This window comes from Diabrotica undecimpunctata, chromosome 6, assembly GCF_040954645.1.
Source record: "Diabrotica undecimpunctata isolate CICGRU chromosome 6, icDiaUnde3, whole genome shotgun sequence".
In the NCBI taxonomy this organism is placed as follows: domain Eukaryota; kingdom Metazoa; phylum Arthropoda; class Insecta; order Coleoptera; family Chrysomelidae; genus Diabrotica; species Diabrotica undecimpunctata.
The window spans coordinates 97,379,949-97,406,699 of record NC_092808.1 but is presented as its reverse complement, the minus strand read 5'-3'; the positions used below and the strand labels follow the sequence as shown (position 1 = coordinate 97,406,699).

The 26,751-nt window shown below is 31.9% G+C and overlaps 1 protein-coding gene across 1 annotated transcript in view; it reads left to right on the top strand.

Moving 5' to 3' along the window:
• The window catches only part of LOC140442732 (lysosomal acid glucosylceramidase-like), a 99,515-nt gene extending 73,229 nt beyond the window's left edge, over positions 1-26,286 (top strand). Inside the window, exons 7-9 of the mRNA XM_072533713.1 lie at positions 2,602-2,672; positions 22,176-22,450; positions 26,159-26,286. Coding sequence (XP_072389814.1) covers positions 2,602-2,672; positions 22,176-22,450; positions 26,159-26,258 — 446 coding nt within the window. The 3' untranslated portion in view covers positions 26,259-26,286. The remainder of the gene's footprint in view (positions 1-2,601; positions 2,673-22,175; positions 22,451-26,158) is intronic.
• Positions 26,287-26,751: the final 465 nt, after the last annotated feature.

Genomic DNA, 26,751 nt, shown 5'->3' with positions numbered 1-26,751 from the left:
TTGCCTGCTGGGATAAAATGAGCTTTTATAAATAGTTAAAAATTCCTCTAGCAATAGCCGCACTTTGTAGAGTTTATCATAATTGCCATTACCTTTCTTAGGCAATGAGATATGAAGAAATAAATTGATCTCTGATAACAAAATTTGCAGACCAGAAATCTCTATAACTAGGGAACTTTTTCACACCCATTAAAAGGTTAATTCCCAAAAACACTTTAATATTTTAACTGTTGTGGGAGTGTTGTTTTTGCTATTTTCTTGGACTACATATAAATTAGTTTGGAAAAAAAGTGTATTCATCAGGTTTTCACTAAACAAATGAAGGAAGAAATCAAGGGGAGTCTCTAAAGTATCACAAACATTTGGTCCAACGTTTTCTGAAAAAAAAAAACAGAGTTAGGGAGCATTATTTAGGCCGTTGTTCCATTTTAACTTATCAAGAATAACAAGTGATACCTCGTCTTTACCATGACTGTCATCAGCACCTTCTTCATTGTCTGAAATATCACTTTGTTCATCTAAAACAGACTCCAAAGTTATGTCGATATCTTCATCCTCGTTCTCATTAAAATGGGATACGTCTAATCTATCCGATGGAATAACTGTTAGTAAAGCATAAGCGTCATTTTACTCAAATCAGGACGTTTTTTTATTTTGGAATTCTTTAACAAAACATATACAGTGATGAGTGCATTAAGAACCGGCTAAATAACGCAAAAGATATAAAACATAATACATTGTGAAATAAAAAGAGATAAAAGTAGTAGAGGTGGGAAATTATCGATAGAAACCTCTAATTTACATTACATTACATTAGGACTATCGATATTTTCCACTTTTAGACGTTAGCTTATGAGCTAGTTGACTTCAGTCATAATATTACAAGTATGACGTCGAACATTAACATTTTTTAAATTTCGCATAAAGTAAAAACTGATTAAAGGCAATAAAGCAAAGCTTAAGTAAACAGTTTAATTAGTAGTAATTTGGTAATTAATTCTGTGTTGACGAATACAGAATAACAAGCTATGATAATTCTGTATTGGGAAGAGTGTATGCGACGTCTCAAATTACAGTTTATTATTGATCAATACTTTATTTTGGATAAAAACATACTCATACTTAAACTGTTTTTACTCACATTACGTGATACGTATTACTATGACTAAAGTAAACCAGCTCATAAGCTAACGTCTAAAGGTCGGAAACTTTCGATAGATCTAATGTAATGTAAACTAAATTATAGGTTTATATCGATAATTTCTCACCTCTACTACTTGCATCTCTTTTTATTTCACAATGTATTATGTTTTCTATCTTTTGCGTTACTTTGCCGGTTCTTAAGGCACTCATCCCTGTATATTAGTTACTAATCGGCCCAGTGGTACCTATCAAAATATCAAGATTTACTTAATTATATTGGATTATAAAGACTCAATACGGTAATACATAAATACGTCTATTTATCAACAAACCAACATAATACATACCTTTTATCGGTAGGAGAATGTTTGTTTATTTACAACAATAAATAACCTCACTGTCATTCACTCGTGAGCGCACCAAATGTATTATGAACACTATGCATAACTGCTCCTGGAATTTTGTAATTGCGTGGGAACTGGAATCCACGATGTATACATCCCATTTCGTCCAGTGGTTCCAGCGTACGATTACTCGGGCAGTAGGAAACAATTTGGTTAAATGTGGTTCCACCGTGGAGTCACTAAGCCGCAAAGGAATAATGGGACCATTAGTTAAATAGACAAGGGACAAACAACGACTGCTTCAGTACGTTAACCTCGAGAACATAGAACGTAGATCTGATTCGACGTCTCAAGAGGAATGAGACCTTTGGGGTAGTAAACTAAATTAGTAAAGTTAAAATCTGATTTGATGCAAAGTCAATAGCAAATCTAATTAGACGACTCGAGAGGAAAATGCCCTTTGAGTTAGTGAACTAAGTTAGTAAAGTAAAAAGTTAATCAGACGCGAAGTGAAAAGCAGATCTGATTAGAGCGACTCGAGGGGAAAAATCCTTTAGAGTTAGTAAAGTGAGTTCGTAACATGAAAAGCAAAGTATGGAGCTCTTACTAGTCCATAAACTTCCTATCATTGTTTATTTAAAAAAATACATTAATGGCAAATAATTTTCCTATGCATGTTACAAAACTATTAAAACGACTTAAACATATTTTGGATGATCTTATCTATGTTTGTATTTTAAAGACAGCAAAGAATAATAAATAAGTTAGAATATATTTTGCATTTATTTTGGGCGTGATTAATCAAACAAGAGAAGGAAAATGCATTTTCCGTGATCTGTTCTAATTATAATTTTTGGTTGACCCTGTATTTTTATACAAATCCGATTTATTTACATTACACAAAACTGGGTTAATATAATTCACATAATATAGTTGTGCGAAATAGACATTTACATATTGTGTCCCTACAGGCATCTTACTAAATTTTTTATAAGATCATAGGAAACACTTGACCGTCCTAAGCTGACATTAACACCAGCATCCCGCATATATTTATAGAAGTCTACGCTGCCCGTATGGTTTTGTCTGGTTTTTGACACGAATTTTGTTTTAGGGGACTTCGAAAACAACGTTCGATTAGGGAATTGGACGAGAGCTGAACTATACGCCAAGGATATTATTCAGGTTTGTATAATATAATATATTTTGCAAATTTTATTTTGGAAGTGTCTTATTTTACCGACATTCTGTTTGAAATAAACCGATCGAAACTAACCTTACTGGTTACCGACACTATTAGCATATTAGACGCACTTTTGCCAATGTAAGTTTACCAGGATGTTTTTTGAGGTCTATATTTTAATAAAGAATAAGATTTTTTAAAGTTTTTGTAGAGTTTTAGTGGTTAATTGATACTTTAGTTAGAAGTTACTTTACGAATTGAGAAATCTTGAATTGTTCATAAAAAATGTAAACTAAGTACACAGACACGTCTGCTTGGCGGCAAATTGTAGCACTTAAAGAATTTTGAAAAGAATTAAAAACAATCCTTTATTGTAAGACACACAAAATAACGTTACATAAGTCAACTGACATTAATTTAAGTGAGTAAATATTGCTAGATGAAAAAAAAAACGAAAGAAAATATTAAATTCTACTATATATAGTAAAAATATATAAAATGCTAGTAAAAAATACATAATTTTTTTATTAAATTTTGGAACTTTCGTCCTCAGTGTCAGACTCTGCATCTGGTCAGATCCGATCCCTTTTTTCAATTTGGATATGGGAAGAAGTTGCTTATATATTTTTTTCAGGTTCATAAACGACCTTTTCTTGTCCCGTCCCATATTTTAGAATAACTTGCAAATATGAGATTTTTTGTAGTTCATTAACAGAAGTTTCGCTTAAAAATTAATATCTACTAGTGTGTCCACTGATCGAGTGTCAGTAAGGTCAAAATGGTAAATAAAATTCAATTCTAAACAACTTTTCCTAATAAACTGTGGGTGATTAACACGAAAAAACAATAAAAAAAATTAATTTTATTTGAAAATATTTATTATCATACAAAATAACCATCCTTTACAATTACTTCTTAAAGATAATTTCTTTTAAATGTTGGCCATAACTACGATTAAGTTGGTTCATTCTGAATTTTCAATTCTCGATGACTCATTCCAGCGTTTCGATTGGTATTTCTCCAATGACTCAAGCAATATTGGTCTCCAATGCCTTAATCGTATCTGGTTTATTTATGTAGACTTTTGACTTTAGGTAGCCCCAAAAGAAAGAGTCTAGAGGTGTGATGTCATAGAATCTAGGCGGCCAATTCACTGGTCCAAAGCGTGAAATAATTTGTTCATCGAATCGTTTTCGCAGTAAAGCCATGCTTTCACGGGCTGTATGGCAAGTGGTGCATCTTGTTGGAACCAAATGTTGCCATCTTGTTGGAACCAAATTTTGCCGAGACCACGAGCTTTAATTTCAGGTACCAAATAGTCCGTTATCATGGCACAATAACGGTCTCCATTCACAGTAACATTCTGTCCGGTCTCTGTTTTAAAGACATATAGACCAACAATTCCATCAGCCCATAAACCACATCGAACAGTTGTTTTTTCAGAGTGTAATAGCAACTCTTAAACCTCATTGGTTTGTTCATCACCCCAAATATGGGCATTTTGTTTATTAACGTACCCATTAAGACAAAAATGGGCCTCATCTGAAAAAAAAATTTTCTCGAAAACAGTGGATCTTCCGAAAGCTTATCAAGAGCCCATCGACTGAAACGGTGACGACGCGGAAGGTAGGTCGGCTTTAGTTCTTGCACTAATTGAATTTTGTATGCTTTTAAACCAAGGTATTTACGTAAAATACGCCAAGTTGTTGCATATGACAAGCCAAGTTGTTGAGAACGGCGACTAATCGATTATTTATTATTTTCGAGTACACTATCCGTTACCGCCGCTATATTTTCTTCAGTACCTGCTGAATGTGGTCTATTTGGTCGCATGTTATTCAATAATGAAAACTGGGTTTCAAACTTACTGATCGTAAAGCGAATTGTACGTTCTGTAATCCGATTAGATGGAACATAATTTGCTCTAAGCGCACGAAACACATTGCATACAGAACTTCCATTTTTAAAATACATGTTAATAATTTCTAGACGCTGTGCCGGGATAAGTCTTTCATCATGAAATATCAAACAATACCGAACAAAAACGAAATGTCAGTTTGACAGTATTCATGCACGATCTCCAATCAAATCCCCACCAAAAAAATACCTCTAAATGAATTACTCTTTACAAAAGGTACTTTATTTTAAAAAAATGTATTAAATCACTTCTAAGATATCCTACTTCAATTAATTTGTGTAATTTTTTAAAATCTTAATTTTAGACCAAGCAGGAACGATTCCGAGAATATCAAAATGTAACTTGAATTTTTTGTCATTTATACCTACCTGCCTTACCTATTTACTCTAAAAAACTCTGTTTTTTATAAAGTCTCTGGTGGATTAACTAATCATCCTTATTACAGTTTAACTTATAGCACAAATTGTATTTAGAAATTCTACCATAGTTATATTTGACCGCGACTTCCGATTATCCTGTTTGGAAAAAGGCTTGTCTTGCACTATTCTTTTTTAATCCGATTTTTGTAAGAACCAGTTAATGATCTCCTAGCTTCTTTTAATTTTTGAACTTAAACTGTTGAAAAACTTAAGATTTATAACTGTATATGACCTCGGGTTAACTCTGTAATTTTCTATAATAGTACTCCATTGTAAAGGGTATAACTTTATTTTTGATAAACCTTTTGATAACTGCAAGTGTTGAATCAACAGGCACGTAGGGACACCCCGGTGAAAGAAATACAATTTTGATGCTTTTAATATTTCTAGATTTTTACAAAAATGGGTACATTATAATCAACATTGCTCTAGTTTTATTTTGTCGAGCACAGCTGTCGCAGTGCAATATGTCTAATCCTCCTCCTCAGTCCCAATCACTTTTGGGATGTAGTAACACCATCAGGCCTTTATAGTTTTTTCACGATTTTCCTCCATCCATCCCTGTCCTGGGCTAGTTGTTCGGCTTCATGTAACCCTTGGTTAATAAATATTTTTGTTTGATCTACCCAACGGCTTGGAGATCTTCCCCTAGGTCTCTTTCCTTCAACTCTACCCTTGACTATCAGTTTTTCCATCGTACCTGTTCTTCTAGCACTGTGTCCAAAATACTGCACATATCTTTGTTGTATTTGTTTAAGCAATCTATTCTTTACTTTAAGTTGTTCTAATATCGATAGGTTAGTGCGATGATCAGTCCAGGATATTCTTACCATGCGGCGGTATAGCCACATTTCAAAGGCATCTAGTTTATTTTTATTCGCTTTCTTTAAGGTCCACGTTTCGGGTGCATATGTGGCTATGAGAAAAATGAGTTGCCTTACCAGCCTTAGTTTTATGTGTATTATTGTGCTAGAAGTTTTTTAAATTGTTGCCAGTTTCATCATAGCTGTTCTAGCAATAGTCAACCTTCTACGTATCTCTCTGTAACACCATCTGTCATTGGTTATTAGGAACTCCAGGTATATGAAACTATTTACTGCTGCAATCTAGCAAAGTTCCTTTTTTGAATATAGGGATAAGAGTGGGTGTTGTCTAGTCGTTGGGCTACTCTCCGGTTTCCCAAATCTTTTTGCAGATCATATGCATAACATTTACTCCAACATCTACAGTCTCTTTTAAAACTTCTGCGATGATCTGGTCTGCGCCAGAAGATTTTCTATTTTTTAACTTTTTGATTGCTTTTTCAACCTCTTACTTTAGAATGTTTGGTTATCCCTCTGCAGTGAACTCGTCGTGATTTGCATTCTAGTGATCATCTGCATATAGATTTTGACAATATTTTCTCCATACCTCCACAATCCCTTTCTCGTCATTTATAGTATAAATGTTCTATAAAGGTTTTGATCCATTATTGTTTGTGTGATTGGTTTAAATTCCATGAATAAATATCGGACTTTGTTATATAACTCATGGTATTCATACCGGTTTGCATGTCTCTCTAGTTCTTCTCATTCTACACTATTTATATGTTTATTTTTATCATCCCTACATGCTCTTTTAATTTTTCTATTTAACCTTGCTAATTTGTTTTTGTTGCCGTCGTTCGATATATGAGAGATTTGATTTTCCTTTGCTCGTTGAAAAGTTGCAGCGTTCTGTCTGTCATCCAGTGTTTTCTCTTGATGATCTTTTTTCCGCTTCTGGTTCTCCTATGGCATTTCTGAAACCTTTCCACATTTCTTCTGGGTTGTCTTGTGTGTTTAACATACTAGTTTCCTTTAATGCATCTCTAAATGTTTTCGGATTTGAAATCTCAAGCCTGTTTTATTTTGGTCCGGCATTGTTCTTTTTAGCTTCATCTTGAAGCAAACCCATACCAAATTAATGATCGGATCCACATTAAGTTCTTGGTCTAGCTTTTACGTTTATAAAACATGTCTTACATCTGTTTCTTCTATATGTCTAATTTCTAATATTTTATCTTAACATTTATTAACATTTTTGGGTAAGTGTAAATAATGGTGCATATTTCGTTGCACCCACGATTACCATTGGATTCACCCCATAAAAAGCAGTATCCATCTTGCGATTGTATTTTCTATATACTTTTGTTATAAAATAAACATTTTCTAGAATAGTACAATAACGTGTTATCCCCATGGCGAGTATTCAATACTTGTTGTAAATCAAAACTAGAACGAACCGAATCTGACACTTCTTTGACTTTCTTTTGATCTTCTAAACAGAGTTTCACTTTCTTCCTTTTCTTTTAAATATTTTCTTTCAACATAGTATTTTTTTGCAACTCTTTATCTTTTAGTACCTCATACAAAAAACACTTGTTTAGGTAAGTGAAACCGAAAGTTAAAATCTTTGGTAAAAACGTTTCTAAAAACTATAAGTGAAACACAATTTTCTTGCTTCTTCGATTTACCTCCTCATACTTATAGTCAGTTCGCTATATTTACGCGGGTTTCGGATTAACAAAATTATGCTAATGACTCATTGATAACCAGTTGCAGTAAACGACTTTCCAGAAAATTAGGTAAAAACTGCATTAATGGTCATATTTTAAAATACATTAAAATAACATTAGGGTAAGTATAAATTTGTTACAATATTGCAGTTGAATTGATTCTTTGCCAGTGTTGACATTGTATGTTTGGTGGAAATATTTAAAAATGCCTAGACGTGTGTTAGATGTAGATAGTCTAATTTGTAGTGTACATAAGTATTTTACGGATGAAAATAAAAATGGCGGTCCTTTAAAATCGGTAATGTCTGTTCAACAACGCGTATGTGATGCTCTAGGAATTAGTGAAACCAAACTAAGAGGAGTATTACAAAATCGCAATAATAAACGGCCGAAAGAAGATCACCGAAAAACTCGCCTATCATTGAAAACGAAAGATATTCCAGATGGAAAAAATTTGAAATTCGTGATACCATTTATCGAATGCGAGCCAACAAGGAACATGTGACCTTAAATACAGTTCTCTCGGAATTAAAAGATAGAAAATTTGACGAAATTGGCAGAACAAGTCTATGGCAAGTGATACATAGTTTGGATTTCAAATTTCAAAAGGAGGATAACAGAAAAGCCCTTTGTGAAAGAAGTTCTGTTGTGCATAAGAGAATTAATTTTCTAAGAAAATATTCTAAATTAAAAGAAGAAAGGGAAATTTTATATATTTAGACGAAACATGGATGTTTTCTAGAAGTGCAACCAAGAGAATATGGCAAGATGATAACGTAAAGTCTATCAAACATACTGAAGAAAAGGGGAAGCGACACATAATTTTACATGCAGGAGGGAAATCGGGTTTTATAGAAGGTGCTGATTTAATATTTTCATCTAAATCAAAATCAAGTGACTATCACGATAATATGAACACAGAAATGTTTGTAAAATGGTTACATGAAAAACTTTTCCCAGATTTAAGTGAGAACAGCGTAATTATTTTAGACAATGCACCTTACCATTCTGAAGTATTAAACAAGAGTCCAAAGAATTCTTGGACTGTTAATAAAATTAAAGAATGGTTGACAAAGGAACATATACCATTTGCACAACATATTTTAAAATCACAATTATTACGCTTGGCAAATATCCACGCAAAACCAAAAACCTTTGTTGTGGATCAGATTATTGACAGTTACGGTCATCAAGTTTTACGTCTGCCACCGTATCATTGCCAGTTTAATCCCATCGAATATATATGGGGAATAGCAAAACAATATTATGACAACCATATTGGGCCTAACGGTTATAGCGACGACGCAGTTCGGGAAACTTGGCGAAAGGCACTTTCAATTTTAACTCCAAAAGTGTGGTGCAACTGTATATTCAAGTGCGAGAAACTAATAGAAGATTGGTGGACTCGTGAAAATAAAATAAACGAAATAAGTCCAATCATAATAACAATTAATGGTGATGACAGTGATGATGATGACGATTATGATATTTTTGATGATAATGACTGATTTTCATTTTTGTTGGCAAGTTAAATTTTTTTATTTTTTATTAGAAATTCTCTCCATGGAACAAATATACATAGACCATATTTTCTGTGTGAAGTGTAATATAAAATTATTATTAGGTTTATATTAGCCACATTAGATTCCATTAATGAAGTAATTCTCCTTATTATACTGTCAATTATATAAAAGATTTTCCATTATTATTTAATTAAAAAAAGTTATGGATTATTTTTCATTTCATTTGACCAGTTGATATTTCCCCAAAGAGCAGGTAATTAAAACTGGGTACTTACAATAAAATTTTTATTTCGAAACCCGCGTAAATATAGCGAACCGACTTTATTAAAGATCCTTTATAAGAAACTAACATTTCGCAATTTCTGTGGTAATTATTTACTTATACTTCGATTTTGACAAGAGTGGGATGGTACAGCTGGCAATTTCTTAATATTTTATTGATCATGTCTGAACTTGTTTTGTTAATAGTTATAAATAATTGATGCAGAATTAAGTACCATAACCATTAAATTGACAATATCCCTAACTGACCCTAACTTACGCCGCGCAGTAAAGTAATTACTATTAACGGTATACAAGTCTATATTCCTACTACTACTAATTGCTAATAATAAAGATACTAATTGCTTGCGTTTAGTCTCAATTTCATTGAAAACTGTTCCTGGATATTTCTAGAAACACCTATTTAGCTTGCTTATTATGTAGGCTAAGCTTTCTGAAATTGTCTGGGTTTATATTAATATTATTTCTTTAATTTTATGTTTTATTCACTCTGACAACTAAGTCAGATCCAAAATTGTACAATAATTCATTTATGTCAATTTGCTTTAATGTTATACACTTAATAAGAAAGAAAATTTTTATTTATTTATTTTCATAAATTATTTATTGAAATTTATATAGTAGTCATATAATTTTCACTAAAATGTTAGTTTGTTTTTTTATATAAAATTATCTCTGCAGTTTTAAAGTACCATCTGGTAACATTTCATAAATTTTGGAGATAAAATACATATGGTTACTGTTGATAAATTTAATAACAGAAAGTCACGTACGTAATTGGCCTTTTCCGAATAAGCTTCCGCAGCTTTCTCTACAAAAGGGTTAATATCTTACTCCAGACTGTGAAAGTGTATTTCAAGCTCCAAAGACTTAATAAAGATGTATCGGAAGGTCAAATAAAGCCCAAGTAGAAATCCTAGCGATCTTTTAACATGAAAATATCTTTATTCTTTGAATTACCTGAATCAGCAGAATAAATAAACTTGATTAAAAATATTTCATCAATACATGTAAATTTAAAGAAGATCAAACCGAAATGTATGCCGAAAATGAGTAGAAATAATTCTCTTAGGACTTATTTATTTTGTAAGATATGTTTTACTGTTTATTATATGTATAAACAGCAATCTAACACACATCAAATCTACTTGGACGACTAGATAAAATTTACTATACCAGTCTCAACTGTCTAATCAATTTAGTAAATTGAAATTTGTCGAATACATTTTTAAAGAATCCGTCTATAAAATTGCCATTACACACCCAAAAATAAATATTTTGTTCCAGTTATTTGCTTTAAAAATGTCCAATAGTCATCTCAAAAAAAAACAAACTACTGCTAGAACTAATTACAGGTAAAGAACCTATAAAATACTAGCTTTTCTAGAGAAATCCAATGTTATGGAAACAGCAATTAGTGTGGATGTCCATTTTGACTCCCCCTAACCCCAAATTGTAACTGACGAAGATTTTGGCGACGAAGATATTTGAGGAACTATTGATAAATTTAACCACAATCAGTTGTGTTTGAAAGTTAAAGCTATTTTATACCAGGGGGACGTAAAATAAGAATGGGTGATAATAATGTAGATTTCATTATAGAATTTGTCGTGAACGAACTATCTTTTAATATTGCTCCAGGTGATTTTCCAGCTCAAGATGAGCCTTTTTCTTCTGATGTTCAACAATCTGAGACTAAAGAAGATAAACCTACCAATCGCAAAATAGTAAAGCCGTTAGGAATAAGACCAATCTTTCTGCTAATAACAATTTATTATATTTAATAAAAGAGAGCAGCCATAAATAATAATTACACTTTCCGAAGATTTACTTACGCTTATAGTAAGGGAAACGGTTCGCTATGCTTGTGAGATAAGATTTTAACTATAGTTTAGTGATTATCAGCTAAACGCATTCATAGGAATGTTTTTAGTGAGCGGACATAAGGCAAATCCAAGGAGACGAATGTGTTGGGAAGAATGAGATTATGTCCAAAATATAATGATATCCAAAAGCATGCGCCATAATAGATTGAAAACTATTATAAGATTGTTTACCTTAATGATAATTTAGCTATTCATCCAACAGATCAAACCTACAAGATATCTCCATATATGTTAAAAAAATCTATTGCCGAATTCATCGTTTCGGAAACAAAATCAAGCATACACAAAGCAATGATCACATATTATAAGTGACATGGAATAAAGCAGCACACAAAAAAAAGCCAATTCGCCCTGAATATAAGTCTTGGTGTTGGAATCTAAGATTTAATTATTTGATTGACTATCAGCTGTATTAATCAAGGGTCTAAAGATCAAACAAAATGATCATAAAAAAGAATTTGTTTTATGAACTGGTAAAAGCACGCAATTTTTGGAGAATTTGCCAACATTTGAATGTGGAAAAGTATTGCTTTATGTTATTTATTTAGATACTTACCTCAAGTTGGTGGATGACATGAAGAAAGGTGAAAGAGGTAACGTTGGTACCATTCTATCAAATAGAGTTAAAAAATTCCCATTCAGTGAAATGATAAAATTTTCAAGTGGTCATCGCAAGGCATATTATGACGAAACCAATGAATTATTTGTGGTCTAGTGTAGTCACTGTTGCTTTAAATTGTCAAGGTATCAGTACGATTGGTACAAGCTACAAGCTATTCTTTCGCAGAAAGTAAGATCATACAAATTTTACAGCCCTATTTAATATAAAATATCCTCCTCCTCTATCCTTTATCCTTCGTAAGGATGTGGTAACGATATGGTATTTGACGAATGGTTGCTATGCATTCTTCTCTCTCCTGGGCGCGGTGTGCTGCCTCAGACAGAGAGTAACCGGTAGCGCACTTTATTTGGTCTGACCATCGGAGTGGCTATCTTCCTCGAGTTCATTTACCATCTACCTTGTCTTCAACCACCAACCTCTCCATGCCTTTCATTTGTCTGGTAATGTGTCCATATATAAAATAAATAACGATTAAATATAAAATATAACGAGAGCATAGAAGGCAGTGACAGGAAGGTTTAAAATGTCTCCTATTATAGAAGAAGAATTAAGTCTTAAAAAGTTATAGTAAGGGAAACGGTTCACTATGCTTGTGTGGTAGGATTTTAACTCGAATTAAGTGATTATGAGCTAAATTTCTTAATAAAAATATTGTTAGTAAGCGGACATATTGCAAATCCAAGATTCAAGGAGACGAATGTGTTGAGAAGAATCAGATGATGTTCAAAATATAATTATATTCCAAACCATACGTCGTAAAAGATTAGAAACATTTACAAGATTTATTTACTTTTTTGATAATTCAGCTATTACTCTAACAGATCAAACCTACAAGATATATCCATGTATGTTAAAAAAATCTGTTACCGAATTTATCGTTTCGGAAACAAAACCAAGCATACAGGAAGCAATGATCCCATATTATAAGCGACATGGAATGAAGCAGCATATAAAAGAAAAGCCAATTCACCTTGGATACAAGTCTTGGTGTTGGAATACAACATTTAATTATTTGATTGACTTTCAGGTGTATTAATCTGGGTTCCAAAGGACAACAAAGTGACCATAAAAAAGAATTTGGTTTAGGAAGTGGTATAAGCATGCAATTTTCGGAGAATTTCCCAATATTTAAATGTGAAAAAGTATTACTTCATGGTATTTATGCAAATACTTGCCTTAAGTTAGTAGATCACATGAAGAAAAGTGTAAGAGGTGACGTTGTTACCACTAAATCAAGTAAAGTTGAAAAAGGCCTATTCAGTGATATAAAAAAATCTGCACGTGGTCATCACAAGGCATATTATGACAAAACCAATGAATCATTTTTATTTATAAAAAATGACAAAAGGGTAGTCACTGTTACTTCAATACTGCTTTAAATTGTAAAGGTATCAGTCTGATTGGCCAAGCTACAAGGTGTTCTTCTCATATTATAGAACAAGCATAAGGTCTACGACATAGCACTTGGCCACTCTTCATATGGTGTTTGGACGTATCTGTAAAGAATGCTTGGCTTTGGTATAGAAAAATAAAGGAAACTATTGAGGTCCAAGTGAATTAGATTTTAGAAATTTCCTAGATATATAGCAAAAGCTTTGCTTACTAGTTATGGTACTCCGCGTTTTAAATCAGTACCTTTGCCCTTAACAGTAAAAAAACTGTGGTTGACACCAGATTTAATAATGGGCATCCTATAGCACCGCAAGTAAAACGAACTCGTTTTGGTTTATGCTACTCAACAGCAATCAAAAAATGTATTAAGTGTAATATTGCCCTCCACGAAAAATGCTTAATAAAATTTCATGATAAATAAGATTTAGCGTCCATTTTCTGTGCTATTTTTAAATGTTTTAATTCTTGTTCTATTCTCTTGCTGAATAAGTTTGTATTTCATTTTGTGCATTTATTTTATAACGTTAGTGTCAAATGTTGCGTTTTTGCAACGTCATTTTTTCAAAAAAATGGTGGAGGAGTTAAAGATCCTGAAAAAATGTTCTGGCCATGAACGGGTTAAACCATTTTTTTTCCAAATTATGAAATATAGATATTTTATAATTTGTGCTTGGCTTTTAACCCAGATATTTGATTCATTAACATTTATTTGTTGATTCTGTAGGAAATGTTTAAATTCTCGCCAACGCGCTTTAAACCGAACTTCGGAATTTATTTAGGTAATTCCATTATCAAGCTTCTGGGAATAATGAAAATCCTAATGCTCCGTTAAACGAAATCTAATTAAATATGCATGACATGTGTGAAAACTAATAGGCAGGCATAATATAATGTTTGTGTGGTATTTGATCAGAATTTATTACAATATATATATTTACATGAAATTCATTTGTTAATATTAACTATTATAAACAAAATTTAGATTTTTAATAAAAACATAACTTTTATGTTCAAAAAAGCTACCTAGCGAAAAACCAAGATGATATTTTTATAATCAAAAAAATCCTTGTATTTTTTTATATTGACTGTGTTTCGACTACTTTTAATGAGATCAAACTTAAATTTTCTACTATTTTTAATGAGATTAAACTTAAATTTTAACAGGAAATAAGTTATATTTAACTTTTACATTTCTTTAATCCAAAATCAAAATGGAAATGAAAATTTTTCTGAAAACAAAAAACAAATTATTTTATTTTGTTATTTGATAAAAGAAAAAAGCTAAAAATTTAATTTACTTCATTCATAATGACTATTCAGACATACAGTGTGCTGCAAATGTATGGAATAAATTCATTATTTCAGAAACAGACGACTTTAAAAAAAAATTTAAAACACGTCAATTTTAATTTTTGAATGGGCATCAACTGCTATAAATATACAGGGTGGTCCTTAAGTAATTGTACAAAAAAAACCGTAGATTCTACACTTTAAAATATTACGATTTAAGCCAAATTGCTTTAATAAAATGTTGATATTAAGAAAGATACGGGGTGTTAGGGTGGAAATTTAAAATTTTAATTTTCGCTATAACTTTTATGTTTGTAAACACTTATGTATCAAACTTCATAACTGGGTACTATTGAACATCATAAATTATAATTTTATGCATGCTTTAATGTAGCTGATAAAGGGCGCCACATATGCCACATATGTGGCATACATTTGCACTTAACTTTTTTCTCTTTAAGTTACCGGTGTTTGTGATATAAAATATTAAAGATACATTATTTTAACAAAAAAAGGTATACTTATTAATAACTTCAAAACTCAACAGTTTTCGAGATAATCGCATTTTACAAATCAACTACATAATTCAGATTTAACGCAATTTCTCCAAGCAACGAAAGAAAATTAGACAAAAACATCAATACTTCTGAATTTTGGTATAAATTGCCTTTAATAAAGTTAATAGTTAACGAAATATTAAATAAAATAAATATATTAGCAGGATAGAATAGTAGGATTTGACAAAATAACAGAATAATTGGATTTTACATCAAACATTTTACGTTTTGTATTAAATTAAAGTCATAATCAAAATATTTTATTTATAAACCAAATTAAAAAATAATTAAACTAAATATTATTAAACTTTTTGTTAAAGTAAGTGTTCGATATGTCCACCATTTTCTTTAATTCATTTGTCAATACATTACAAAAAAGTTCGTCTCATATCAAATAGCGTCATTGGTTCTAAACTGCTGCAGTATTTATAATAAGTATTATAAGTATAATAATAAGTATTCTTTTGGGATTTTTATGCATTAAGTAATTATATTAATATCTCACCACATGACCTAGGAACATGACTACCACGAACAATCCAACGTTCATGAAACTTGTATTTAAGTATGTTCTCACTGCCCTCTCTCTATAATGTGGTGGTGTGCCATCTTGCATAAACCACATATTCGCCTTAAGTTTGATGAAAATTTTTCCAATAAATCAAATAAAATCATTTTATAAAAAATGTATATAAATCTCACCATTCAAATTACAAGGTAATTCGCATGTCCGTAAAAAATAATTACTAATTGTTCCAAACCAGACGTTTATTTAAAATTCATGTTTAAAATGCATATCGTATGGTTTGGTACCATTTGTAAATATTTTTTATGGAGATGCGAATTACCTCGTTATTTGAATGGTGAGATTTATTTACATTTTTTATAAAATGATTTTATTGATTGGTACACCACCACATTATAGAGAAAAATGCAGTGAAAAAATAATTAAATGCAACTTGCCTGCACGTTGGATTGTGCGTGGTAGTCATATTCCTTGGTCATGTGGTGAGATATTAATATAATTATTTAATTCATAAAATTCCCAAACGAACACTTTATTATTATATATAATACTTATTATAAATAATGCAGCAGTTTCTTTAGAACCAATGATGCTATTTAATATGAGACGATCTTTTATGGAATGTATTGACAAATGAATTAAAGAAAATGGTCAACATATCGAACACTTACTTTCACAAAAAGTGTAATGTTATTAAGTTTAACTATTTCTTAATTTGGTTTATTAATAAAATATTTTTATTATGACTTTAATTTAATACAAAACGTAAAATGTTTGATGTAAAATCCAATTATTCTGTTATTTTGTCAAATCCTAATATTCTATCCTGCTAATATATTTATTTTATTTAATAATTCGTTAACTATTAACTTTATTGAAGGCATTTTATACCAAAATTTAGAAGTATTGATGCTTTTGTCTAATTTTCTTTCGTTGCCTGGAGTAATTGCGTTAAATCTGAATTATGTAGTTGATGTGTTAAATGCGATTATCTCGAAAATTGTTGAGTTTTGAAGTTATTAACAAGTATACCTTTTTTTTGGTAAAATAATGTATCTTTAATATCTTTTATCACAAACACCAGTAACTTAAAAAGCAAAAAAAGTTAAGTGTAAATGTATGCCATATATGTGGCATAAGTGGCGCCCTCTATCAGCTATATTAAAGTATGCATCAGATTATAATTTCTGATAATCAATAGTACCCAGTTAAGAATTTTTATACATAAATGTTCACAAACATGAAAGTTATAGTGAAAATTACAATTTTTAATTTTAACTTTAACACCCTGTATCTTTCTTAATATCAACATTTTGATGAAGCAATTTGACTTAAATCGCAATATTTTAAAGTGTAGAATCTATGGTTTCTTTTTTACAATTACTTAAGGACCACCCTGTATGTGTTGGACATTACGTCATCAGTGTCGGCGTAATGACGTAATCGACGATTTTTTTTATACAAACTGAGGTCACGCGACTGCTCATTTGAAAGGTCTCCTTATCGCCTTTGCAACGATATAATCATTTGAATATTTATTTCTACAGGGTTAACCAAAACTGTTGGTTTATAAATACAATTTACTTACACTAAATGTTCAAAATAAGGACTTTCAGCAATAATACAATGTGAAAGATAATCAATAAATTCTTTCCTATCGTTTTCGATGACTTCAGGTGTTATTTGTGCAATTTCCGTTCTGATACGCTCCTTCAATTCTTCTACATTATTCGGTCGATTTTGATACACTCTGCTCTTTAAATATCACCAGAAAAAAAGTCTAACGGAGTCAAATTTGGCCATTCGATGAGCCCCCTTCTACCTATCCACCTACCTGGAAAAACGTTATTAAGGTAATTTTCTACCTCAACGCCCTAGTGCGGGGAAGTACGATCATATTGGTACCACAAATCATTTCTATTTGGAAATTTGGCTGATTTTGCTTTGGCAACAGATAATCCTGAAAAAATGTTAAAAAACAGGAAGCAGTTAAGTTATTTTCAAAAATATATGGCCCTACAATTTGATTGTTTATAATGCCGGCCCAAACATTCACCTTCTCGGGATATTATGTCCTATTCTCTTCCAATGTGGATTTTCACTTGCCCAGTATCGATATATCTGGCGATTTACGTGACCGTTCAGCATAAAAGACGCTTCATCAGAAAAAGTTACATTTTGTATGAAACCCTGATATGTGTTACATTTTTCTATTACGGTTTCGCAGAATTTAATTCTTCTATCAAAGTCATCTTCTAATAGCTGCTGGACCAGATGTACTCTCTTTTTTTAGCACCCTTACAACAGTTGATTGGTGGACAAACGCCATGCCAGTACAACGTCCAGTTTTTTGGCTTCGGATATTGATTTTTTACCACTTCTGGGAAGATCTTTAACATGACCCGTTTCTCTAATTTTTTTTTTCAATTTTATTACTGTTGATTGAGTAGTTGGTTCGCGATTGGGGTGTTTGGCATTCAATAAATTACAAACTTCCGCTTGAGTCCTCACTCTATCTCCATAATCAATCATGACTAAAATCTTGATTTGTTCTGTTTCTGTTAGTTTCATTTTTGTAAATGCTGTTATTAATGTCGGCAAAAGACTCAAAGAGTAAAAATTTCACGTCCATTATTTGACAGATTAACAGATTATTGACCAATAAAGACGAGTCAATGACAATATTGATTTAAATATTTTTGAAAAATACCTTGGAATACTTACTACAATAATTAATTTCAGATTATAATGTAGCATTGTTTGTTATCGTTATCAATGTATTTTTTTGGAATAAAAAAAAAACACTATTTTATTTTATTCCCAGTGGCTTTCCTTAGTGTATTTAAGTTCAGTGAATGAATATTTACTGTAATTCCATGTTACTTAACAAAGTTCACATTTTTTTCTGAACCCTGTAGAAATAAATATTCAAGTGATTACATCGTTGTAAAGACGATAAGGAGAGCTTTGAAATGAGCTGTCGCGTGACCTCGGTTTGTATTTAAAAAAAATCGTCGATTACGTCATTACGCCGACACTGATAAGTTAATGTCCAATATATATATATATATATATATATATATATATATATATATATATATATATATATATATATATATATATATATACAGAGTGTTTGGTAGGTCGATGGAAATTTTTTAAGGGATAATAAGGCAAGTAATTTGCAAAATTTTTTGCTAATAATGTATCGCTCAAACTGTTAAGGTTTCCGAAATAAAGTTAAATTTTTGTCAATATTCGATAACCGTCTATTTCACGTTTAAAAAATGATCTAGGCGTACTACCTCCCTGTTTTACGAATAGAATAAAAATGTAAATCTACAAGACTGACTCTTCGCATAAAATTTCTATCAGCTATCGTCATTCTCCGAACGCATAACAAACAAAAAACAATCTACGTGCTATGCTAACAAACAATCTACCTGCTATGAAGTGGTTTATTTTGGTTTATAAACATGGTTATTGTATGCGTATAAACGGTGCGTTTTACTAATTTGACATCCGAATTGTGTTATTGTGTTTGGAGTTTCTTGTGAGTTTTTTGGGCATTACGATTTTAAACTTTGTTTGAGTCAACAACCAGACTGTGTATCTGCATAACGTGATTTATGGATTAGTTGGGATGGCGTTCGTTTTCGAATGCAGAGTACGCAGACATTCTGTTTCTCTATGGCTAGAGTGATGGAAACGCATCTGCAGCACGTTGAGAATATCAGCGCCGTTACCCTAACCGGCGACTTCCCCATGTAAGGGTCTCTATTAACACATATCGACGAATTAGTGAAACTGGTAGTGTTAACAATCGTGTTTCCAGTATTAATCCTGGACGTTACGGTCCTGGTGTAGACGCCCAAATTTTGCAAGCTGTTACGAATGATTTTACCACAAGCATCAGAAAGGTTGCTCGACAGTTAAATGTCTCGAAATGGAAGGTCTGGTCGGTGGTGCACAACGATGGACGCTACCTTTATCATTACACGCCAGTACAAGGTCTTCAAGACGGTGATCCAGTTAGAAGGGTAAATTTTTGCTGCTTTTTGTTAGATGCAGACATCAACGATGGTAATTTTCTTAAAAGTATTTTATGGACTGATGAATCCAGTTTTAATAGAGAAGGAATAACAAATTTTCACAATCTGCATTACTGGGAACATGACAATTCCTATCTACCGAAAGAAACACCTTTTCAGCAAAAATTTAGTGTCAACGTTTAGGTAGGAGTTACCGGACGAGAGTCAATAGGATCTTACTTTTTGCCAGGCAGGTTAAATAGTCAAGTGTACTTAGAATTTTTAGAGAATGAATTACCACCACTCTTAGAAAATTTACCCCTCGCTCTCAGACGAAGAATGGTGTACCAACATGATAGATGCCTTGCACATTGTGCACGTGCTGTTATGGCTTGGTTCAACAATCATTATCCCAATAGGTGGATAGGACGAACTGGACCGATTGTGTGGTCTAATAGATCGCCCGATTTAACACCGTGTGACTACCACTTCTGGGGCAGATTCAAAGAACTTGTTTATTAAGTTCCAATCCGAACTAGAGCTCATTTAATTGAAAGGATTATCGAAGCAGCTGACATTATAAGGGCAGAACTGAGGTTAAAAGTAACCCCATTAGAAATACGACGCAGGACAAGAGCGTTCATTAGGAATTGTGGTTCTCATTTTGAACAACAATGACTGTTTTCTGAAGTTTATGTACATACTTAATAAGGCATAATAAATGTTGCAAAAAGCATGATGTATCGTTGTTGTGTTTTACCTTTCTTATCCGTTTCATTAATGAAGGTTATTTTAACAATGCATTAAGATTCAACGAAATCTGAGCAAGTAATACGTAAGGCATTTTGTATGTCAGGGAAGTATCTCGCTTAGATAATTATTCTTAAAAATAAAATAGACCAGCAGCCTTTTTTTCGAATATTGACAAATTTAACTTTAAAATTGACGATTAAATTAAAGATTATTATACATTTTAAAATATAGGACTTTAAAACTATACGGTCAACTTTATTGTAGGATAGTTAATTTGGTTACATGAGATCAGCTTCAACATGAGAATATAATATTGTTCTGAAGCTATTTTTATGTAGCATCTCAATGCAATTTACTATTTTTGATGGAAATAAGCCACAATTGAAGTTTAAAATAGAATAAAAGATATAATTAAATAAATAAATTTTTAAATGCGAATAGAAATCGTAAATATAAAAGGAACGTGTTACTGGTCAAATATTGGGAAAGAAAAGCCGCTGGCAAAACCAGAAGACTGTACACTAACCAGCTAACAATTACTAAAACTGATGAACACTCCCTGTATGATAAAGACCTTGCTTTCGATGAACAGAAAAATACCTACTAAGCCGAACTGGCTTGAGTAAGCACTTCGAGACCTGACAATTTACTACAACCGGAACTCGCCAAAGCCTAACCTCACGGAAACCTAAGTCTGCTCGTTTCACCTAAGATTAATATGGGGGAAAAGAAAGCTAAAGATCAGATGAACCAGATACCAACTGGAACAAGCAGAACATCCAATACAACTCGAAGTAAAGCTACAAAGAGCACTAAATAATAAAGCACACTACCAAATGACAATTCTGAAGGTAGCATCTTTTAAGAAACAAATTCACAAACTACCTCTCTTCGGTACTCTAAATGGAGCCCCTGACCAGACGTCTTTCTAGCTACAGTCCAGGCTCTCAACTTTTTCACGGGCAAGGATCCACGATCTGTTTGGAGTAAGTAGGCACACGCTAATAAAGTGGACGTGGCCCTAAACGAAGCGTGCCAAATATCAAAAGGGTGCCGGTGAAAGCAACGCCACTAAAGAAACTATATGAGTGTGCAAGAATCGACCGACAGGAACTGCGAAGACAAACCATGAAGTACACGGAGCTTCAGACCGTCATTTGACGACAGACATGCGATGTTTGGTATGGAAGGGCACTCACACGATGACCTGCGACTAAAATCCAGGAAAGGCTTTCTCAATGGCGTTATCGAGGAACGTACAACCTAGTAGTCTCCAAAACCAAACAGAAATACTAGTTTGAACTGCAACTGGAGGACATGGGCAATACTAAGCCGAATGAGATCTGCCGTGGCCGCTGTGAAGATCAACAGAGCGATATGGGGCTAGCTCGATTAAAATGACAACTTGTCATTATGCGACCAACGACAGGATGAAGACTACATGCTCCAGTGCAAACAATGTCCAATCATGTACACGATGGACGACTTGTAGAAGGCAAACACTAACGCCATAAATTGCATTCCATTCTGGGCCAAACACACTAAACCGATCACGCTTGGACAGAAAAAATAAAAAGTTAGGTCAAATATAATGTATTTTCAATTAAAATTTTGGTTTATTTCCATTAAATTAAAGAGTAAAATGAAATGTATTTTATACATTGTGATTAAATTTTCACAAGATATTTAATAAAAGTACAGCTCATGATGTGACCCTTGATAACCCTTATTTCTTGTATGTTATTGTTTTAACGAATCTACGTGTTATAGGATCTTAACCACTGGGTTCAAGGATGGGTAGACTGGAATATGGTTCTTAACACAAAGGGTGGTCCATCCCTTGCAGGTCCAGTAGACTCTCCCATAATTGCAAATGTAACGGAATTTTACAAACAACCGCAGTACTATGCTCTTGGACACTTCTCTAAATTTATTCCAAGGGGATCTGTCAGAATTTATTCGTCCCAATGTGATAACGATAATAAAGTGGACTTGGTTGCGTTTAAAAGACCGGACGGAGGAAAAGTTGTTGTTATATTAAACAGGTAATTTATTTAGTTGGTCTTAGAGTAAAAATTGTAAGTTAAGGTTATTTTCATATTTGTATAAATAAAAGCAAAATTAGCGTAAACAAGATCTGGTCTTAAATATTTTTCATCTTTATCTGTTTCTTCGGTATATAGACTACCGACAGTATTTCTGGTTTATTTAGAATGTCAGCTCTGTATGTGGTATATGGTAGGATATAACAATAAAAATAGTATAGGCCAAGGGAAAATCTTTATCTTAGGAGAACTGTTTGAATGTAAAATATCAAAATTACAACTTGTTGCTATTTTTTCAATTTCAAAGTCTCTATCTGGAAAACCAAAATATGCTCGAGCTAAACTTTTTTTTATTAATAGATTCTAAGTGAGAATTATGCAAATCCATTAATACTTCTGACTGCATTTGTTTGAGAAATTATCAACTAATAATTCAACATAATACGACTATCTACAATTTAGAAATTAAACCTTAAAAAAAAACATTTGGTTTGTGATTAGTAGCAAGTTAATTTTTTTTTCTAGATTTATGTATTGATGTAATTTTCAAACTTCAAATATTTTTTCTTAGCTTTTAAAAGCATTCTAGAAGCAAAATATATAGGTTTCACCTCACTTGTCGCTAATTTGTGTCTGAGAAGAGCACCAAGCTCAAAATTAACCTCAATTAAAATGAATCAGAATTTTAGAGGGCATTTTGCTGAAAGGCTTTATTACATTGATATGTCCAGTTTCACTTATTTTTTTTTAATAAATAATAAATTTCTTTTTTTTTAAGTTTTGTAATAATTTATACTTCTAAAGAAATAAAAGTCTCTGCTGCTTTGTAAACTGGAAACTACGACCATGCTCCTGATAATATTTGAGTATTTCTTAAATGATATCAGGGTTCTTGTTTCATAATGTTCTATAATGTTCTACGGAACTCTTGTGTTGACATTTTGGATGATGCCAGCTAAACCAAATTCTCTAAAGTTTTTCACAGATATTCTCCCATTATTGTGTTTATAATCGGTCTTTCCTTTACCTTCCTTAAATACACCTCTAGTTCACTATCACTACAGGAGCTGTTAGCTTTGCGCACCATTAGTGCAATAGTAATGATATGAAATACTGTAGAAAAGTAAAAAAAACGCTAAATATGTAAAGTCCATGCTTTATGACCTAAAAATATTATCGATGACATAAAACACTGTTAGAATGGGGACCACGTGAAGAAACAAGAAGCCATGGTAAACAATCGACGCAATATACTGGATGATATAGAAAGAATAAAACATAATTAGATAAAATTCAAATAAAATAAAAAAAAATATAGTTATATGGATTATATTGAAAATTGTATATTGGAAAAGTCTTATATTCATTGGTGAACGTCAGGTACGGGAGAATAATAATATCAGTTATACAGAGCGCTCCGTATATACCAGAAATGTATGAGACAAAACAAATTATACAGGGTGTTTCTTTACCAAAGATAAAGAAAATATACAATGTGGTTAAAAAGATATAAATTATATAACGAATTGGCAAAATAGATAAAGCATCCAGTATGTTTTTTTATTGATGAAGTATAACACATTAAGTATGGAGTTTTTGAGATCGCCTTGAGATCGTCCCCTTTTTTCAGTTAAGGTATGTTACTTTCCCAAAAAATACCCTGTAGAAATGAGCAATTAAAAAAATAAAACTAGATAATAAAATACACTCATAGACAAAAATATCGATAATTTGGAAATTTTCTAATTTTTGTTTTTTCAAAATAAATTCTGGTCAATCAAGTCGTTTATGGTGAAATAGAGTTTATTTTAACAATGTGTAATGAACAATTTTAAGTTTTTATGCGGAGAAAATTGCGAAAAAAATGAATGCTTAATATTAGGTAAATAAGATTATTTTACTCTAAACTTAAATGCTAATTTAAATTGCTTAAATAAGCCTTTTTAACTGAAAGAAATGCATGGTCAGTAACGAGTATTTCCCATTCTAGCTTTTAATATTGCTTGCATCCTTCTCGGCATGCTTGCAAGTAAATTTTGGACATATCCTTGGGAAATTGCATTCCATTCATCTTGTGCAGCAAGCCGAAGTTCCTCTATCGTATTTGGAACGGGATTTCTTTGTCGTATGAAGCGTTTTAAGTGATCCCACATGTGCTCTATTGGATTTAAATCCGGGCTAAACGGTGGCTCATCCAATCTTCGAATTTGGAACTCATCAATATAAGTACTCACTCTGACAGCAGCATGTGGTCGAGCATTATCATAATGCACATTAACATGAATCTTTCATATCCAATGTAACCAACCTATGGCAAAATATGATCTTGTGGGATGTTTTAAACGTAAGAGTCACCAGCAATCCGTCCAATCACTTCCACAAGTGCGGTGTGTACCTCCCAACTAATAACTTCCCAAATAATTATGCCACCGCCTCCATAACTAATAGTCTGGTCGAGATTGCAGCTGGCGAATCGTTTTTCAACTCTTCTGTAGATGTGGTTTTAACCATCTGGCTTCCAAAATAGGATTCTGGTCTCATCAGTAAAAAGAACATTTTTCCAGTTGTAGGAGTTCCACTAAATATGTATTCTTGAAAATTCTAAACAGCGAGCTTTATGATTTTGAAGAAGACGTGGAACTTTGGCGGGGTATCTGGGCTTTAAGTTTGCTTCTTTTAATCTTCGTCTAACTGTTTCTCAACTTACAGTAACTTATCTAACATTTAATAGGTCATTTCTGTGGTACATCGATGTCAATGAACGACTTCGTGTAGAATTAAAAACCAAAAAACGGTCATCAATTGCGGTTGTGCAGTTTGAGCGTCCTTGACCAGGCCTTCGTACAAAATTTTCTGTTTCGTGGTACCTTTTTAAAGTATTCGAACCTGTAGATTGACTTCTCCTGAGACGTCGTGCGATATTTTTTTGTGCATATCCTTCTTCGTACAAAATTACAATATTTGCTACTTGGCCTTCATCGCAGTGTCGAATTGGTGGCATATTTGTTTTAAACCTAAATTAAACTTAATAAATTAAACTAAAAATAACCGAATTAGTATGATTTTTCCTTTACGTGAAGAAGGTTTTATAAAATGTACAAGTAACACTAAACGCAGAATAAACGTTAAAATAAACGTCAAAATATTTCAAACCAGTTAAGTACATCAGTCTACTATATGAGTAAAATCAGTAATCTAAAATAACTTTGAAATAATAGTGACTACAAAAAAAATTTGGAAAATTCCAACATATTCTATATTTTTGTCCATGAGTGTATATCATAAAACTGATAAGAAAATGTGTAATAACTAACCAAAACGAAGCCAAATTTAGCTATATTTAGCTGTATGTATTTATAAATAATCGAAATAAGTAGAAATAAGCAAAAATTTTAAAGAAATTAAAAATTATTAGTAATATTATCCGTTTAACTTTAACAAACAAGATGAAAAATAACAGGCATATTGAGAAGAAAAGTTATCTCCGTACTAGTTAATTATAAAAATAAACTCAAAATTTACTGAGGCGTTAACTAAAAAATCCAACACGTGCGTGTGTGTTTGCGTCACTTAACAGTGTTTTTGTTTTTCTCTCCTTACCTTAAAATTAATTATATTTTAGTATGCTCTGTCACATTATTTTTTATATTGTTGATATTTTTAATAAACAGTGTATTTAATAATTAATTATTTTAATATTTTTTTCAGAAATGATTATCCAATAGAGAGAACGATAATTCCATGTGACAGAAGCAATATTGAATTACAGATAACCGCTCATTCAATAACTACGGTATTATTCTGGTAGATCTGACACAAAATAAAAGCATTCATAGAAAACAACAGTTTATTATTTACCTGTTTTAACAATTAAAGCGTTTATTTAAAAAACAGCACTTGTCCAAAAATTAAAATTTTAGCAAATCAAGAAAAACTGCCCGGCTTCAATTTATTTCAAATCTTACGTTTACTAAGATATTCATATTGGAAGGAATGTGTATATCAAAATAATTATACAAGTTGATTTTATATTTTTATTGATACTTAAAAAAATCGATAGAAACTTAACAGAGTATATTAGAAAATGAATATTATATAATATCCTCGTAGAAATAATAAAAAATCCATGATATCTATTCGCTACCACTGCTATTATCACCGCTAAATAGTTCTACGACTGCAGTTTGGTCCTTGGTTTCCCCGGATTCTGCTTCTAGATTAAAATCAAAATTCTTTATTAAGAGGCTTCTTGAAATATTTAGTTAATTTTATTAGATCGCGAAACTTATTTTGGTTGACTT